Raw genomic sequence first — 20,132 nt, forward strand, 5'->3', positions numbered from 1 at the left:
GAAGCTACAGTTAATGGGAGTATATTAGTATTCCTAAGCCACAGTTAGTAGGAGATCAAAGTTGTAGATTATTTTTTTGTACTTATGTACTGTCTTTCACTGTGAATGACATACTGTCAGCAGTATTCCTTTATTTACATTATCTTTTACAAAGAGATTTGCACCTTCTGAAGCAGTGGCATCCATATCACTCTTCAGAATTCTTTTACACTATTGCCTGTGTTCTTTTATAATCAAATTACATCTTGCTTCTCCAAAATTATCGGCTTTACTGTTTGAAGAAACTTGGTGAGTAAAAGTGGTTAGCACTTGTTAAATCTCTTAAAATGTTTCACACATTTCCATAATGTTTATTTTTATACCCAGTATGAAATGTTTTTAGCTCTCAAGTTTTAGTGCTTTACATACAGATATTTGAGAACAGAAAAAAAAGCCCTGTTTAAAAATGAACCAGCTAGCTCAGCTCTTTCTTGGTGGGTAATTCTGGCCATTGTGTGTCTACTTCCCTTTATTTGCTAAATCCCTATTTTGTCAAGCTTCGAAGAGAAATATTTCTCTACCACTGTTATGTGCAGCTTTATTTTTTATTAAACAGGATAAGTTAATAATAAAAAGTTTTATGTGTCCTCTGTCCATGGAATTTTCCAGGCAAGAATACTAGAATGGGTTGCCATTCCCTTCTCCAGGGGATAATCCTGATCCAGGGATCAAACCTGGTTCTCCTGCATTGCAGGCAGATTCTTTACCATCTAAGCCACCGGGCAAGCACGGTATTAATACTAAAATGTATTACATTCTAGCACTGAATGTATACACTGATGGTGCTTTTTGTTTAAGCTATTTCTAGCTGTCGTGTGTTTATCAATAACATTGAGAGAAAATATAGCCTAATGAATAAGACACAAACTATGGATTCAAATGTTACAGGTTCAAATTCACTTGTTAACAGTATATGACAGAACAAGATGCTTAACCCATGCTTCATATTTTTCATCTATAAAATGGGGACTATGAGGAAAGTGGCAGTGGCCAGATTATATAGGACCCTGTAGGTAGCAGAAAAATGTATAAGTCCCTGGGTAAGCCACTAGGAAGATATAGGTGGGTGCAGTTATCAGTTGTCTAACTGCTCTGCAGCAGAACTCTGGTGTTTTATGAGCTGGATGTAGGTGTTTTCATCTTTGAGACAGGTGGTAAATTAGTATGTAAATTTTCACAAATTGTTCATAGGACTTGGGATCTTCTTATTGCCTATATTCTGAGCTTTAATAATAGTAAATTAGTTAAGGTTATCAAAAAAACATGAAAATTACCAACAGATTAATTTGAGAGCTTCCTTTTAAAAGTATATTTCTATTCATGGAATGACTAGGCTTGTGGGTCATAAAAGGAGTGGTGTTTAAAGTAGGTTGGGTGGATCAAAAGGAATAGTTTTAAATATATTTAATGTGTGGAGGTTAAGAAAAACTTGAACTTTATAGTAGTGGGGGTATCTACTAAAGAATTCTCAAGGTTGAGTATACCTATTCAACAAAAGAGAAGGTTATTTGGAAGTAATGGGAAAAGTGGAAGCTAAAAATTATGGTAGTTGTGAATTAAATTCATTCTTAAGAGGAAAAAAATTCAGAAGGATACGTTTTAGTTAAATTTAGTATCTTTTATGATTAATCTTTAGTTTTTGTTGTGACATATGATACTATAATTTTGCCTAAAATAAATGATAGAGTTGTGTGTCAGTCAGCAGCAGAGGGTGAGCTCGCTGGATGGCATCTCCGACAAACTCCGACATGAGTTTGAGCAAACTCCAGGAGATGGTGAAGGACAGGGAAGCCTGGTATGCTGCAGTTCATGGGGTTGCAGAGTCGGACATGACTTGGAGACTGAACAACAACAACAAATGATAAGAGTATATCATTTTATATATGGTTAGGGTTAAGATTTAATTTGTTGGAAAACTCTTCCCTTTATCTAGTGGGTGATAATCCAGTCTTAGCTGACTTGGAGGAAGAGTAGCTTTAGTTTTGCTGATAGGTTTATAGCAGTAGTGATGCTTTCTATCATTTGTTATTAAGTATTAAAATAATATTTTATTCTTTATAAATGATCATAATAGAGAAACATGCAAGTCTTAGAAAAATGTGGAGCAAAATAAAAATTCAGGCTTGGTTCCCGAACAATCATCTGTTTTCTAGCACTATTTAAGAAATTTAAGGAGATGAGAAGACTAAAAACTTCTGCCAGTAGCAAGATGTGAAAAATTGATATTTTTTATGTTGACCCTAACTGAACACTGACTTGATTCTTTTGTTTAAATTGCAGAATGCCGGGTCTAAGTTGTAGATTTTATCAACACAAATTTCCTGAGGTGGAAGATGTAGTGATGGTGAATGTAAGGTCCATCGCTGAAATGGGCGCTTATGTCAGCTTGCTGGAATACAACAACATCGAAGGCATGATTCTTCTGAGTGAGTTGTCGAGAAGGCGAATCCGTTCTATAAACAAACTCATCCGAATTGGCAGGAATGAATGTGTGGTTGTTATTAGAGTGGACAAAGAAAAAGGTAAATGAGAAGAATATTTAAGTTTTATTTTAATCATTTACATTTACTTATTAAATATAAATGTAATAATGAATAAATATTTTGTTAAATAATTTATATCTGAAATTTTTCTGAGTTAAACTTATTTTAAAATATATTTTTTGTTCATTGCCTACTGCAGTAAAAAAACTAAACGCCTCTTTTTGTACTTAAACTCTTTTACATACAAAGTTGTTAGAGAAGGATGCCAATTAGCCATCTAAACAAAACCTTTTAAGTTAGTAGTGGTTTAATTAGTTCATCCAGGACTAGCTTTTGTAAAAGTAAATGAATTTTAGGAATATTTTATGTCTTTAAAAAAGAGACATCTAGAACTGAATACTGTCTCTCTGGTAATCAGAATGTCTGTGACCCCCAGATCCTGTGGTCCCTTGGGATCTTCAGGCAGAGGTGAATAGGTATTCATTTATTTACTGTGTTATTTATTCAGAGAGAGTGTGTGTGTGTGTGTGTGTATGCACGAGTGTGTGCAATGTGCACACTGTGCTGAGTCGTGACTCATTGGGTACCCCTTCTTTGGACCCCATGTAAATCTTCACCTTTGTGAACACATTGTTTCTAAATATATTGTACGATACCAATGAGTAGGTTTTGTCTTCAGTTAACATAGTTAAGATCATTGGTTTCAGCCGTCTCGCTATAATTTATCAGGTGTTCATTTCAGTCACATAGTTAACCATCTTGCTTAAAAGACTAGTCAGTCACCCTGACTGAACTTGTCTTTCTGAATCTCCTTAGCCATCTAGTTAATTGATACTTTTGCAAATGAATGATTTTATACATAACTGACTTTTTATTATAATCTTAGATAATAAACTTGGGAGACAGCTTGTATTACCTCTTAAGAGGTGCTGCTGTTAGCACATTGATTATTCTAAATGCTTTGATACGACTTACTTGTAGCACTCTCCGTAGCCCCCATTTATTAAACTACTTGAAGACTGAGATTATTCCTTTTAATTTTGTGCTTAATCACTGTTCTAGTAGGACCTCAGCTGGTGTCTTAGCTTATATCACTTTCCTATTATATGAAATAGATACACAAAAAGGAATCAAATACATTTTCAACTGCAGTCAGAAAAAGTGAAAGGGTATACTTGTGTAAGTACAGTAGATAGATGTAAAAATGTATTTTCATAACATTGTTTGTACAGTGTATATTCAAATCATGAAACAATAATCTAAATTGGTTAGATAAATCATGACACAGCCAGGCAAAGCAATTTTCTACAGAATGAAATCTGAATATTCTGATATGAAAAGATCTCCAGGATAAGATAAGAAAAAAGCAAAGTGCAGAAGATCCTATAGAGGGGATCCATTTCTGATACTAGAAGTTTAAGTCCTGCTGGATAAGCCATTCAACATAACTGCTGTCAACCCTAAGCAAGCATCTAAATGGGTGGTAAGTTTTATCCAAAGATAATGGGAGCAACCGAAAGCAGGCTGAAACTGAAGGCAAGTTAACACCTGGAAGACAGGACTGTACTGGATAAGTTTTACAGCCTTTTGACTGAATGCCATGTTATAGACACTTCCAAGCAGGGCAGTGAAGATTCTAAAGGAAAACCCACAGTCTTAATGGCTTGAGAGCCAGAGATAAGAATTCTGGACAGCCACAACAGTTGGAAAGTAGTGATTGGGATTAGAGAAAGAGAGACAGAGAGTCCCTAAGTTTATATATAAAAATTCTGCTCAAATCTATAGCTGAGTCCTGAAACTACTTGTAGAGGTTAGACTGCAAGCAGCCCAACAGGATAAAAATCTAGACAAATTTTGTTTGCTTTCCATCTGGGGAGACAGCTCTGTATAGTTTTGAATTCAGACAAGTTAACTGCTAAAACAAATTGAGTATCCTTGGGAGTTCCCTGGCAGTAGTACAGTGGTTAAGACTCTGTACCTTTGCTGCCAGAGGTGGGGGTTCAGTCCCTGTTTGGGGAACTCATCCCCCACAAGCCATGCAGAGTGCACAACAACAAAAAAAATCAGTGTCTTTAAGAGGAACCTAAAGGAATTCAGAGCCTCTGCCATGTATCTTTTCTAATGTCCAGGATACAATTCAGAATTGCTAAACATTTGAATGAACAGGAAAATATGGCCCATTTGAAAAAGATAATCAGTGGAGACTGACCTAGAGATGACCCTGATGTTGGAATTAGCAGATAAGCATTTTAAATAATATGTTTTAACTACTCGAGGATATCAGGAAAATGTACTTGTAGTGAGTGAACAGAAATCTTAGTGGAGAAATTAGAAACTCACATAAAGAACTAAATACAATTTCTAGAAAGGAAATTTTTTTTTTTAGTATCTAAAAAATTCAACGCATAGGCTAGCATCAGATAAAAGATGACAGAAGGCTTCTTGAAATTTGAAGGTAGTTCATTTAAAAAGAACCAATCTGAAGAACTGAGAGGAAAAAAAGAGCAACCTATTAACAATCAAAAGCTTTATTCCAAAAGAAGAGAAGAGAAAGAAAAAGCAGAAAATACATTTGAAGAAACCATGGCCAGAAGTGTCTCATATTGGCTGGGAGAAAAAATCTTTACAAATTAGAGAATCTCAGCCAACCTGAAGCAGGATAAATACTAAGACCACATCTAGGAATACCAAACTATTGAAAAACAAAATCTTCAAAATAGCCAAGGAAAATGATGTTATTTACAGGGGAACAGTAATACAAATTACAGTGGCATTCTTTTATTGGAAATAATGAAGGTCAGAGCATTGAATGACATCTGTGAAACACTGAAAGAAAACTATCAAACCAGAATTCTGTTTCTAAAGAAAATATTCAGCAATAAAAATCAAATGAAGACATCAGATAAATAGAAACTAGGAGAATTTCTTTTTTTTTTTTTTCCATTTATTTTTATTAGTTGGAGGCTAATTACTTTACATCATTACAGTAGTTTTTGTCATACATTGAAATGAATTAGCCATGGATTTACATGTATTCCCCATCCCGGTCCCCCCTCCCACCTCCCTCTCCACCCGGTCCCTCTGGGTCTTCCCAGTGCACCAGGCCCGAGCACTTGTCTCATGCACCCAACCTGGGCTGGTGATCTGTTTCACTCTAGATAATATACATGTTTCAATGCTGTTCTCTTGAAACATCCCACCCTCGCCTTCTCCCGGAGTCCACAAGTCTGTTCTATACATCTGAGTCTCTTTTTCTGTTTTGCATATAGGGTTATCGTTACCATCTTTCTAAATTCCATATATATGTCTTAGTATACTGTAATGGTCTTTATCTTTCTGGCTTACTTCGCTCTGTATAATGGGCTCCAGTTTCATCCATCTCATTAGAACTGATTCAAATGAATTCTTTTTAATGGCTGAGTAATATTCCATGGTGTATATGTACCACAGCTTCCTCATCCATTCGTCTGCTGATGGGCATCTTACAAGACAGAACTGCATTATAAGAGATGGTAAAGGAAGTTATTCAGGCTGAAAGATATTAGGTTGCAAAAGCATGGTTTTGGACCCTGAATTTTAAATCATTATAACTAGGCTCAAACACATCTTTATTAAGCAAAATAGGAACCATTACAATCAATACATTTTTGCAAAAGAGAAATAAGTTGGTTGGTTCCTGTAGCAAAAAAAATCCATGCTTCAGGATTTGATGAACCCTTGGGAAGCATTTTCTGCTTCCTGCTGGTGTCGACTGCAAAAAGTTGTCAAGCTCTTGAAGAACAGGTAGCCAGTTGGCAAAAGGTCTGGTGAATATGACAGATGAGGCAAAACTTCGTAGCCTAATTCATTCAACTTTGGAAGCTTTGGTTGTGCAAATGTGCAGTCGGGCATTGTTGCAGAGAAGAATTGGGCCCTTTCTGTTGACCAATGCCAGCTGCAGGGTTGCAGTTTTTGGTGCATCTCATAGATTTTCTGAGCATACTTCTCAGATGTAATGGTTTCACTGGGATTCAGAAAGCTGTAGTGGATCAAACTGGCAGCAGACCACCAGACAGTGATGATGACTTTTGGTGCAAGTTTGACTTCTAAGAAGTGCTTTGGAGCTTCTCAGTCCAACCACTGAGCTGGTTGTCGCTGGTGGTTGTACAAAATCTACTTTTTGCCCAACATCACAATCCAGTTGAGAAATGGTTCATTGTAATTGCATAGAGTAAGAGAAGATGACACTTCAAAACGATTATTTTTTTGATTTGTGGTGAGTTCTTGAGGCACCCACTTACTGAGCTTTTTCACCTTTCCAATTTGCTTCAAATGCCAAATAACGTAGAATGGTCGACATTGAGTTCTTCGGCAACTTCTCGTGTAATTTTAAGAGGATCAGCTTCCATGATACTCTCCCTTGTTGTCAACTTCCGATGGCCAGCCACTACACTCCTCATCTTCAAGGCTCTCGTCTCCTTTGCAAAACTTCTTGAACCACCACTGCACTGTACGTTGGTTAGCAGTTTCCGGGCCAAATGCGTTGTTGATGTTGCAGCTTGTCTCCTGCTTTATGACCCATTTTGAACTTGAATAAGAAAATCACTCAGATTTGTTTTTTGCCTAACATCATTTCCACAGACTATTTCCATAGGCTAAAATATACATAAATACATATGAAATAAATAGCAAGTAATAATTCATTAGCAAAAAACATAAAGCAACAAATGCACATTAAAATAATGTATAACAGCCACATTTAAGAATGTATTCCAGCAAATTTCGACAGTGCAAAACTGCAATTACTTTTACACCAACCTAATGTGGGTAAAGGTGAAAGACCATTTTCTCTTCAATTCTTTTTTTTTTTTTTTTAATTTTTATTGGGGTATAGTTGATTTACAATGTTGCATCAGTTCCAGGTGTACAGCAGAGTGAATTAGTCATACATGTATCCAATCTTTTTTAGATTCTTTTCCCATATAAGCCATTATAGAGGTTTGAGTATAGTTATATGTAGTAGTGTATATATGTCAATCCCGGCCTTCCAACTTAGCTCCCCATCTTATCCCCTGATAGCTGTGAGTAATACTCCATTGTGTGTGTGTACCACATCTTTATGCATTCCTCCATTGTTGGACATTTATGTTGCTTTTATGTCCTGGCTATTGTAAATAGTGTTCCAGTGAATACCGGGGGGCCCTCTCTTAATTCTTTAAAATACATTTAACTTCTTGTCTCATTTTGTGCCCATGGGACTTTCATTTATGAAGGTGACTGGTGACATGGAGTGGCCATGCCATTAAAAGAAGATTTTTATTACTAAAGTTTCCCAGGAAATGGGGACCCAGCATGCTGTGCAAAGCCATGTGAGGAAGCACCAGTTTTGATCAGGAGGCAGGAAGAGCAAGGAGAAACCTTAGGCCAGACCTTTATTGAGGTTTCCATGAGAAAGGCAAGGCAGGTCATTGTAAACAGTTTACAGCTGGCTCATCTGAACAGAATGGGCAGTGCCTGGTGCACGGGGACTGCCTCTGGTTGTCTGGTATCTGGCCCTACTTTGGTTCAGGGCATGGGGGAGAACTGGCCTGATGTGTGGAACTTTGATGAGATGGTTGGGGACATGGGCTCTGGGTTGGTTGGTTTGCATGTGAAAAGTTCCCATTGAGCCCTTGGCTAGTGCTGGGCAGCAGAGTCTCTTTCCCAGTCAGCCAGGCCACAGATGTCAGAACATCAAGAATAAAGAAAACATGATACAGTTGATCCCCTGATGCTTAATAAACATGGTTTTAGCTCTCATTTGGATAATTGAAATTATTAGTTCCCTCTGCCAAGGTAACATTACATGATGACAAAAATTTACTTTAAAACATGATACTTGTACATAATATATGTACTTCTTATGCAGTTTTTTGTTGATAAAATTTAAAGTAGGGAATAAGTGTAGGTATGCCAACCCAGCAATATAGTTGTGAAAATTGTCACAGTGATTTGTTGATAATTGGATGGAAATAATGTTTTCACATTTTTCTCATAAAGGATATATTGATTTGTCAAAAAGAAGAGTTTCACCAGAGGAAGCAATCAAATGTGAAGATAAATTTACCAAATCCAAAACTGTAAGTTGATTTTTTAGTCAAATTAGTCCACTGTTCACTCTGTTTAGTAAATAATCTACATGGCATATTGCTGGCAGAAACAAAAACCTAGATTTTCTGGTTCTGTATTTCCGTTTTCAGTTCTGTGTTACATAGGAAAATAATTTGAAGACTTCATTTCGAACGAGTGTGACTTCAGTGAGACATCCGTTGTCTCACGATGTTACTACCTTGAAGCACTGAAGTCTAATGTTCTCAGATCAGTACCAGACCATTAGTGTTTTTAAGCTCTTTTATGTTAAATTAACTATGAGTAATTTCAGCTGATTTGGCTGTCATAACATGTAAGTTTTGACTTTTAACTCTTCTGGGATCACAGAGACAGCCAGCTTTTGTGTGCTAAAAAAAAAAGGTTTGTAAAATGTGTTTGAATTTTGTTTGAAAGCAAGGCAAGGGACCTGTTACTTGATGTGGGTCTTCACCCTTCACACACCTTTTTTTTTTTGCTCTAATTTGCTACTTATCCACAGTAAGCACTAATAAAGCAAGAACTGTCATTTCTTCATTGTCATCTTCCTGTATTTTTCTGTTCTTTGGTCCTATTTAGATTTCCCTTTGTTCCCTGGATCTTCAGTTCTTATTGGGAGTTTCTATTGCTTCTCTTTTCTTTATCCTTCTTTTGTGTCTTTTGTTCTCTTCTGCCCTGTATGTTTTTATCTTCAAGGTAAAATGACAAGAAAACTTTAAATGAAGAGAAGATTTTTTAAATCTTGCTTAACTCTGGTAAAAGAGTAAAATTACAAAAGCCGTGAGACGATTACCCAAATCTTTCAAGTTCCACCAAGTCCAAATTTGAGAAGCACATCTCTAGGAAATTTCCATTTTGTTTTGTTCCCCTAGACTATTGTAAAATGCTGTAAAATGAGTACATGAGTAGATCTTATTGGGATGATACGATGTTAGAATGAAATAGCCAATGATATTACCTTCCCTTGGTCAGTTTTTGTGTGTACTTAAGATGAAATCTTCTTTCTTAATACACTTTCTCTTCTTTGGGCCCTTTTATTTTTCGGTGATTAGAAAAATTAGCAGCAGTGAGTAGGAGATGGGTAGGATTGAAGGATAATTGTTAAATGATAACAGAGCAAAAGCAATACTAAAATCTCCATCCTGGTTCTGTGCTGTCATGTTGGTGTTGTTGGGGGGGGTGTGTGTGTGTGTGTATGTGTATGTTTTTGTTAAGTTGTTTCTGACTTTTTGCAACCCCATGGACTGCAGCCCACCAGGCTCCTCTGTCCATGGAATTTTCCAGGCAAGAATACTGGAGCAGGTTGCCATTTCCACATCCAGAGGATCTTCCCAATCCAGGGATCGAACCCACATCTCTTGTGGAATAGTAGTTCTAATGTCTTACATTTGATCCATGTAAGAACTCTCTACAATAAAAAGGAGAGTTACTGGTATCTCCGTTTTCTAGATGAGGAAACATTCAGAGAGGTTGGTTTGTCCCAGAATTGACTTGCTCTGGATCTTAGGCTATCAACGCTACGCTGTTTGTGTTTGTTCACCCACTTGAGTTCATTGTTATGGAAAATAAATAATTATGGGGGAAAAAATGTTTTCATTTGGTAATCTTTTGTTGTTAAGGAGTTACTCTAATCAAAGTAACCAAAGGTTTGTTTTCATATGCTGTCTTCTAAAATGTAAAAATTTCTTTTTTAAAAAACATAGATCTCTTATCTTTGAATTGTTCTCTTCATTTTTTTTCTAGGTTTACAGCATTCTTCGTCATGTTGCTGAAGTCTTAGAATATACCAAGGATGAGCAACTGGAAAGCCTGTTCCAGAGGACTGCCTGGGTCTTCGATGACAAGTACAAGAGACCCGGATATGGTGCCTATGATGCATTTAAGCACGCAGTCTCGTAAGAACTCCTCCTTAGCTCTGCTTTTCCCTTCGTATTACAGCTGCTAGGCCTAGCACACAGGTTGAGAGCCTGACATTTAGTAACACAACATCCATGTAGTAAGTCCTTGTCAAATTTAGATAAAAATATTTTAGTATAAAAGGCCTGTGATATGGGCCAGTCCTCTATAAAGCTGAGCCTGTATGATTTGGTGTTCCATAGTTGGGTAGTTCTTTAAAACATCTGACACCATTGCCTTAAATCTTTTCCTCTCCAAGTTTTGTGATTGTCTTCGGTGACTTCAGGGCCAGCATAGACATTTCATTTAAACTGTAATCTCTTGTTTTCTTTACCTCAGCTGCTTAGACCTTCAGCCCACGCCACATTGGCCAGTTTTCCATATGACCTCACCCTGGGTCTTACTGTCACCAGGATTTGCTTCTCCAAAATCTTTAATTCACACATTCTATTCTTTTACCACGGCCTCCTGTCCTTCCAGCTGCCACATTGTCCTACTCTGTCGTCGTCTTATATCAAGCTCTGATTCCAGACCCTTTCTTTCCTCCCTGTCTTTTCACCCTTTCCTGCCTTCTCTTTCTTACTCAACATAGACACATGGTCCATCATTTCAACAACTTTCTTGCCAGTATCATGAGCTTTGCCCTGTTTTTCCTTCTGTTACATCCAGCCTTGGAGCGATGTTCCTGCCTTCTCTGCACTTACAGACTGCTGGGTGCTGCTAGGAAAAACCACAGTCTTACAGGTTGGTGCCACTGCATATTCATGGTCTCCAACCTCAGCTGGGCCTTAACTGCTGCCCCACACCCTCTTTGCTCCTGATCACTTCTTCCTCCCATTCTTAGATTGGCTGTTTCAGAACTTTTCCACACTTCCCCAGATACCCACTCTATCCCTCTTACCTCACTCTCACCTGCTGTGCTCACTGCCTGAAATAGAAGCCATTGCACAGGATCACCTCCGTTTCCTTCCACTGTCTCATCCAGCTTATCTCTGTCCCACCTGTCATTACCTCTGTGCTCCTGTCACACTGGAGCAGGTCATTCCTGCTCTCAAACTAATCTTACCACCTGTGCCCAGCTATTGCTGAGGAATATCATCTCCATCTGTTATTCCCTCCCTTGAGTCTTGAGTCCTCAGCCTTTTTCTTTATTGGTTTTGCTCTATCAGCATAAAAATATGCTCAGATTTTTCCCATTTACACTAAAAAACAAACTTTTCAACCTGCCCTCTACTTCCTGTAGGAAGCACAATGTCCTCTCCTTTTAACAGCCAGACTTCTTAAGTTCTCTGTACTTACTGTCTCTACTTCTGCACCTCCCACTCCTTCTAGATGTTAATGCTTCACAAGCAGCCTCACCACAGCATCGTTACTTGCCAACCCTTGTCCTTCCAAGGGAGATTAGTCTCCTCAGGCCTCAGAATGGCCTCAGCCTCAGAATGGACTTTGAACTGTTAGAGCTTCCATCATGCCTACTCACCTGAGGCTCCAGATCCCTTCCACCTTAGCCCCTCCCCTCATGTGACTTAATTTTTTTTATGTCAAATTGTGGGAAAGGTGAGGAGTAATAATTATGACAGCAAACATATATGTAATTCTCACAACCACCTATGGTGTAAGTGCTATTATTCCTATCTAATAGATGAGGAAATAGAGGCAGAGATTAAATTGTCCAAGTTCACACAGCTACCAAATGGTAGAGCCAGGATTCAAACACAAGCATTCTAGGTCTGTCCAGAGTTTATGCTATTAGAGCATCAAGCACTGCTTTATATTTCTGTCCTCCCTGACTTTAGTCTTGGGCTCCTCAGTCATCTCTTACCTCGGTTTGCTGTCATCATTGGCCCTGCTTACAGCTTCTGCCTCCTGCACCTTCTCCATTACTGCTCTGCATTAACATTCTTAACAAATTAACATTCATCCTAGTGAATTAATCTTCACTTCTTACCGTTAAAGTTCTTCTCTTGCTTCGTCAGCCATGTTGCAGCTGTCCAGATTTAACTCATGATAATTTGATGCCACATGTGCTTCATTTTTTTTTTTTCCTTTTAGTTAAAACTTCTGAGATAGTTGGAAACAATATTTTTTGCCTCCAAAGCCATTTTGGTCACTCAACAATGGTAACCACTGTTCTGAAATTATGTGTGTGTCATTATCATTTATGGTATTGATGCATGTAAATGTGTGAATAGATTATGAAAAGTACATACCGAATCTTTTTTATGTTTTAAAATATTTTATTTAAACAAAATTTATTTTATCATTGTGATGGGTTTTCAATACTTTACATTTTTACTTGTAATGCTGTTACTGTAAATTTCAGTAATATATCAATTTCTCCAAATTGATACATGTATGCCTACTTCATATTAATTTCTATATAGTATTTACTTGTGAGAATATGCCTTTTTTTGTTCCTCTGTTAAAAAAGGTTTAGGTAATCCCCCCCACACCCCGTTTTTCAAATAGTGCTATGTGAATATCCATGTACATGTCTCTGTGTACACATTTGGAAATTTCTAAGATAAACACCTCAGAATAGAATTGTTGAGTCATGGGACTGATTATATGCACCTTTAAATTTATTTCTCTTAATCAACATTTGATATATATCTCAGATTTTTCTTTTCTTTTTGCCAAACAGATTGAGTCCAATAGTGTCTTGTTTGGATTTGCATTTTTCTGGTTGTTGGTGGAAGTTGACCACTTTTCATATGTTAATTGACCATTTGTCTGTGAAACATGTTCATCTCATTTTCTTTTTTTTTTCTGTTGGACTGTCTTTCAGTATCAGTATATCAGAATTTTTCTTAAAACAGTCTTGTTAAAATCCTATCATTCTTTTAGTCATTATTTCTTTTTTTCCATTTGTTAATTTGTTCAACAAACATGCCAGTGAACAAGACTCTGGTCCCTGTTTGTGGCACATATGAGGGTCAGATGAAATGCCACTTCATTCTTGAAGCCCTTTCTGACCCCACTGATACCTTCCTCACCTCACCCCAGAAGTGCAAAAATGCACTTCTGTTTTTGGTTGGTTTTTTTTTTCCCCATGTTTTTGTTCTTTTTGCGCTCCTTGAAGCAAGGACTGCTAATTACATGTATATGCTTAATTATAGTGGGATGTGAGATATATAAGCAGAATTCATTTTATTGCACTTTGCAAGTACTGCATTTTTTACAGATTGAAGGTTTGTGGCAACCTTGCATCAAGCAAGTCTGTTGGTGCCAGTTTTCCAACAGCCTTTGCTCACTTCATGTCTCAGTGTCACATTTTGAGAATTCTTGCAATATTTCAAACTTTTTCATTATTTTGTTGTAATCTGTGATCCCTCAGTGTTACTATTGCAAGAAGATTACATCTCCCTGAAGACTTAGATGATGGTTACCATTGTTTAGGAATGAAGTATTTTTAACAGAAAACAACAGTATGGCATAGGTGTAACTTTTATATGCACTGAGAAAACAAATGTGTGACTCACTTTATTGCTAAACGTGCTTTATTGTGGTCTAGAACCGAACCCACAATATCTTCAAGGTATGCCTGTATAGGAGACATTAAATTGCTTGCTTTAGTCAGATCTCTAAAATTTTCCTTTTAATAATGATCATTTGGGTGTTTTCTTTTTGTCATACAGGCCTAAGCACTTCACTTGCATTATCTCATTTAATTCTGCAGTCCAGTGAGATCCACTGTTTTCATTCTTATTTTATAAATTTGGAAATTGAGATCTAGAAAGGCCCCCAAGCACAAAGCTGTTAAATTGTGAAGCTAAGATTTGAACTCTTACTTCTGACACGAAACACTGTGCTCTTAAACATTATTCTGTTATATTACGTTTGGTGTCCTAATTATCAGTAAAGTAACCTTGACATTTTGTTGTGTGTGTTTCCTTTCAGAGATCCATCTATTTTGGATAGCTTAGATTTGAATGAAGATGAACGGGAAGTACTCATTAACAATATTAATAGGCGTTTGACCCCACAGGCTGTCAAAATTCGAGCAGGTAAATGATTTTTTAAATGCTGTTTAAAATATTTTGCATGTACCAGAAACGCTATTAAATAATGAGCCTCACCAAAGAATATGTTGCTATATCAACATCTACCTTTTTCTAAATGTTTGTTTTTCACAGCAAGAAAAGCTAAAGAAATTAAGTAATTTTTGTTTCTACTGAGTTATCGTAAAATGCATATATATTGACACAAGTAAATGAGCTCAGCTAACCTTAAGTTGGCCCTTTTTTTGGGTGGAGTGATTATTTTGTTTTGGTGCATGCTTTAAAATTCTGACAGTACAGTAATACCCTCCCATGCCTCTGGATTAACCACTGTTAATTTAGGATCTATTCTTTCAGCATTTTTTCTATACCTATGCTGTGTAGGAATGTATGCTATTTATGTTCAGATGTAAGTTTTTATGTTTTCATAAGAATGGGATCATATTGTGCACCATTTTCTTCAATTAGCTATTTCCATTTGGTATACCATGGCTGCCCTTCCATGAAGAACTTGGAAGATCATTCTTATTTTGAATGTTAGGTAATATTACATAGAATAATAAACCTTGATATCAGCCAGTCTCCTCTTGATGAATGTTCAGGTTGGGCCAGTCTTTTTTTACTGTAGTTGACCCTTAAACAATGTGTAAGAGGGTTGCCCACCCTCTGCGCACTCGAAAATTCATATAATCTCATCAGTCCTGTGTGTCTGTGATTCTGCATCCAAGATTCAACTACCATGGTTCATGTAGTATTGTAGTGTTTACTTTTGAAAAAAATCAACATGTTAAGGAGACCATGCAGTTGAATGCTGTATTGTTAAGGGTCAGCTAACTGTATTACAAAAAACACTGCATTTTTACACCTTTATACACAGACTTACCCATTTATACAGGTGTTCTATAAGGCAAATTCTTATAAGTAGGACTGCTGGGTCAGAGTGTGCAGTTTTAAACTATTCTAGACAATTTGTAGTTATGTTACTTTGGTTTTTTATCATTTATTTGGGGGGCTTTGCTGGCTCTCTGCGGCTGTGCAGGCTTTTCTCTAGTTGCAGTGTCCAGACTTCTCATTGTGGTGGCTTCTCATTGCAGAGCAAAGGCTCTAGGGTGCTTGGGCTTCAGCAGTTGCAGCTCCTGAGCACGGGCTCAGTTGTTGCGGCGCATCAGTCTAGTTGCTCCACGGCATCCTGGATCTGGGATTGAACCCGTCTCCTGCATTGGCAGGCAGATCCTTGACCAGAGTCACCAGGGAAGCCCCTGTGGTTATTTCATTCAGATTTCATCACACTCCTCCTACCATTTCACAAATAAGGAACTGAAGCACGGAGGGGTTGGAATTATGATTTCAACCCAAATATAGCCCGAATTCAAGATGTTTGTTAAATTTGTCTGTTTTTTATAGTTTCATCATTCAGGGGCTTGCTGTTGATGAGAAGATATGATGTCCCTGCATGTTCAGATATTTTTAAATATGAAAGTTAATAGCTGGAGTTGATTTTTAATTGAAAGGGTGATAAAATGAAAGCTTTCATAAGTTTTTGAATACTAGTGTATTTGTCATATCTCTGATTTCTTTTTAAACTTAATTTTTTTTTTTGCCTACTTTGGAATAAGCTTTTGAATTTCTGTAATTTTAGATATTGAAGTGGCTTGTTATGGTTATGAAGGCATCGATGCCGTAAAAGAAGCTCTGAGAGCGGGTTTGAATTGTTCTACAGAAACCATGCCCATCAAGGTGAGTAGTCTGTTTTCTCCCTCCCTACTGAAATATCCACTTAATCCAGAATTAAATCCAGAGTTTTTTTAATGATCATATTTCATATCAAGTGTTCTTAAAAGTGGCTCTTGATGATACTTCTAGGGACTGTTTAAAATTACGTGTAGGCTTTTGTTGTAGCTCCTGCTACTGCCACTATGGATAGAGATTCCTATCGGTAGTTAGTGCCAAAGAACCAGCTGTGCTAAACCGCCTTTACAGTAAGTAGTCCCAGTGCCCATTATGCTCATAGAATCTTGAAAAGGACAATATATTCTCTTATATTCACATACAGCTTTCAGGAGATTTGGTCTGACTCTTTCATTAGCGATAAAATTAACTGGATGGCTATTAATCAGAATCTCTTAGAAGAATTTCTTCTATAGGTTTAGTTTAGAACGAAATAGGAATCTTTTTTGTTTGTTTTAGAGACAGATTATCCATTGTGCCAGTGATGCCTATAGTTAGCTTAACCACCAAAGATCCAGAAGTCATATTTCTTCATATTTGGTGTGCAGCAGACTACTTCTACTACTGTGTTACATCATAGTATCAATTAGCTTAAATTAGCTTCTGCTACATTAACAAACTACGCCAAATTGCTGTGCTTTGGAACTGGGAGTAAATTTTGGGATGGTTTGTTTTTAAAGCAGTAGATTAGCAAAATGATTCTCAAACATCCTAATTGTTATGTAGTCTGTAGGTACATTCATAATTGAATTTTTGTCTTCCTTAGATTAATCTAATAGCTCCTCCTCGGTATGTAATGACTACAACCACCCTGGAGAGAACAGAAGGCCTCTCTGTCCTCAATCAAGCTATGGCTGTTATAAAAGAAAAAATTGAGGAAAAGAGGGGAGTCTTCAATGTTCAAATGGAGGTGAGGTCAATACTGGGATTTTTTTTGCCTTGTTATTAAAGTTTTTAAGAAGTTTCAGTCATGTAACTGATTTGTCTTCTAAAATATCTGATCTGTGACTTACAAAACATGAGATATGTTTAAAACTACAAGGCCTCTAAGTATAAAATAGTCATTGACTCGAGTTCCTAAAAGGTTTTTAAAAGTAAATAAGAACTATCATGAAGTGGTTATTCAAGACTGTGGTCATTGATCCCCCAATATGAAAAAAATAAAGACAATGAAAATAACTGAAAAAAGAAAGAAGTGATTGATTATCATCCAAATTTAGAATGCTTGAAGTTTGATTTCAGATGAGGAACTACTGTGTTTTTCTCGTCTCAACAAGAACAAAACCAAAATTTCATATATAATTTTCAAAATAAATTTCTGTGGAAGAAATTTTGAAGCCAGAAGATGGATTTTTACAGGTCATCTTTTTGTGTGTTTGAAAGATACAGTGACTATACAGTCAATATATATTTTCAGTTTTATTATCTCATGGGATTTATTGGTAGTATTTCAGTGCTCAGAATAAGTTAAAATACCAGGCAGTAATAGTATTGAAACTGAAGTTGTGTGTGTTTAACTACATTCACATTGAAATTGTGCCTTTGCTTTCACAGCCCAAAGTGGTCACAGATACAGATGAGACCGAACTTGCAAGGCAGCTGGAGAGGCTTGAGAGAGAAAATGCAGAAGTGGATGGAGACGATGATGCAGAAGAAATGGAAGCCAAAGCTGAAGATTAACTTGTGGGAAACAGAGTCCAGTTTAAGGAACACAAAGCAGCCTTCCTGGCTGTAAACCCTAGACTTAAAAGTTTTCCAGTATTGAAAACTTCAAAGCTGAATATTTTTTATTTCTAAGTATTTAAATGTTCCAACAGACCAAAACATGAAATGCCCTCCTAAATGTTAGCTGTTTACACACAGTAGCTCCAAAACCTTGAGCATTTTTTAAGGGAGTGGCCTGATTTCACTAGAGACAGATCTTCAAGACGAGACATAAATTGGGCTTATGATTTCCATTTCTGATATCTCCAGATTGGCACCCCTTTGTAGTTTAGTGCCTCCATGAGATTTACCAGAGGCACCCAAAAGCGGAATAGTTCCAACCTTTCTATATAAAATGTATCGAGCAAACATTAAATAAATTTCTGGGATATTTAACCATAGGTTTCTTCCTTATTATCACCAGTTGAAAGCATTACGATTCCTAAGAATTTCATTTTATTTGAAATGTAGTAATTTAAAGGCAGGTGACCAGAGGATAAGTATAGCAGATCCTTTCAAAAGGAAGATTTACAGAGACTTTGCCAGTGGTCGAGTGGTCAGGACTCCATGCTTTAACAGCTGAGGGCCTGGTTTGATCCCTGGTTAGGGAGCTGAAATCCCGTGAGCCGTGTGCTGTGTGCCAGGCACCCTCTCCCCCGACCTGACCCCCTTTAATAAAGAGGGATTAGAGAACATTTTAATTAGTGAAAGTTTACTCCTAGGGGAAAAAAGCCTTAAAATGTAACACATTAGTTGAGTGCCTTTTACCTATTTGAGACTGATGACAACATGTGGTCAGAAGGAGAATTTATCACACTGTTCCTTGTTGGTGTACTAAGCTGCTTGTCTTGAGTTTGTAATTCAAGGTGGTAAAGGGGGGATTGTTTTTGTTTTTTTTTAACTTTAGTTTTTTGGGGGTTTTTTTTGTTTTTGTTTTTTAAGAAAAAGATGCTGCTTTGTAAATTTAGTTATTTTGAGTATCATTGCCCAACTTTTAATTTTTTTTTTCCAGTAAAATATTTGCTAGGTGCCACCTTAGAGTTTCACTTCTCTTCCTAACAGGGATCTGTTTGAACACAATTAACAATCATTTTTCAAAATGTTTCCATCATTTTTTTAAAGAACTGATTGTTTTAAAGGTAAATAAATAATATATACAAAGGCAAATAAATTTGATAGATAACACATGGTTTGCAGTTACAGTGGCCAGGGTTAACTTGTTAACAAGTTAACAAGTCTTGAGTTAACTTTTGTTTACTTCATAAATTTAATCTCTTAGGATATCTGAGATACTGGATAAATTAATTTCACTAATTATTCCCAAGAATAGCTATTTAAATACTTAGAAGGTTAAATATAACCCACCTTACTCAATCCAGGACTAGACTTAACTTACTGTTAAAGGGATTGGAAAATAGAAGAGTGTGTTGGTGAGACATTTAAGCTGTTTGTGAAGGTTTGTCCCTTTGTTTAATTTAGCAGCCTCTACTAGCTCTTTAGATCCTGGTCTAACAATATAACTTTTCATGAGGGAGCCATGGCTGCTAGCTTGCATGCCATACTGAATATTTAGAGGAGAATCTGGATGTATTCAAATCAACACATAATTTTCAGTTCAGTTTTTTTCTGAGGAGTTAAAAAGTATAAAGCTCACAGCATCACGAATGTTATCAAACTATATAACAGGTGCTCCTTAAATGTTTGTTGTAAGCAGAAGAATTGAATTTTCACTTTGTTCACTGGATTTTTTAATACTTCAAAAGCCATAACTGTCGAGAAATACTGGTGGCATCCGTGGTGAGTGGTTTATATCCTATGCAGGCCTTTTGTTCAGTTCCACAATTTTGCAAATTTATGACCCTTGCCAGAGAAAAAGAGCAATACCTCACTGATGATGGAGAAAACTAAGTAAACTTTCCCTGCTGACCTAAAAGTATCACTTTCAAATATGAGAACAAGATCACACCTAGCTCTAAAAACTTGAACAGATTGACAAAAGATAACTGACCAGTTTACCCAAATTTTCAATCTGTCCACATAAAGACTCACTAGAAATTGACAGTTTCATCTTCTCCCAGTTCTGTCTTTGAGGTCAAGTGGTTATCAACTCATAATTGAAAATTAGCAATAGTTTGAGTCTCATTTAGGTATTATAATTAGTTGAAAATTTTAAGTG

The 20,132-nt window shown here is 36.8% G+C and overlaps 1 protein-coding gene across 2 annotated transcripts in view; it reads left to right on the forward strand.

Moving 5' to 3' along the window:
• The window catches only part of EIF2S1 (eukaryotic translation initiation factor 2 subunit alpha), a 20,519-nt gene extending 2,167 nt beyond the window's left edge, over positions 1 to 18,352 (forward strand). For both annotated transcript variants that reach the window (XM_070469529.1, XM_070469530.1), the window contains exons 2-8: positions 2,320 to 2,561; positions 8,541 to 8,620; positions 10,371 to 10,522; positions 14,424 to 14,530; positions 16,164 to 16,261; positions 17,019 to 17,162; positions 17,807 to 18,352. In XM_070469529.1, coding sequence (XP_070325630.1) covers positions 2,321 to 2,561; positions 8,541 to 8,620; positions 10,371 to 10,522; positions 14,424 to 14,530; positions 16,164 to 16,261; positions 17,019 to 17,162; positions 17,807 to 17,932 — 948 coding nt within the window. In that variant the 5' untranslated portion in view covers position 2,320 and the 3' untranslated portion in view covers positions 17,933 to 18,352. The remainder of the gene's footprint in view (positions 1 to 2,319; positions 2,562 to 8,540; positions 8,621 to 10,370; positions 10,523 to 14,423; positions 14,531 to 16,163; positions 16,262 to 17,018; positions 17,163 to 17,806) is intronic.
• Positions 18,353 to 20,132: the final 1,780 nt, after the last annotated feature.

This window comes from Odocoileus virginianus, chromosome 6, assembly GCF_023699985.2.
Source record: "Odocoileus virginianus isolate 20LAN1187 ecotype Illinois chromosome 6, Ovbor_1.2, whole genome shotgun sequence".
Classification (NCBI taxonomy): domain Eukaryota; kingdom Metazoa; phylum Chordata; class Mammalia; order Artiodactyla; family Cervidae; genus Odocoileus; species Odocoileus virginianus.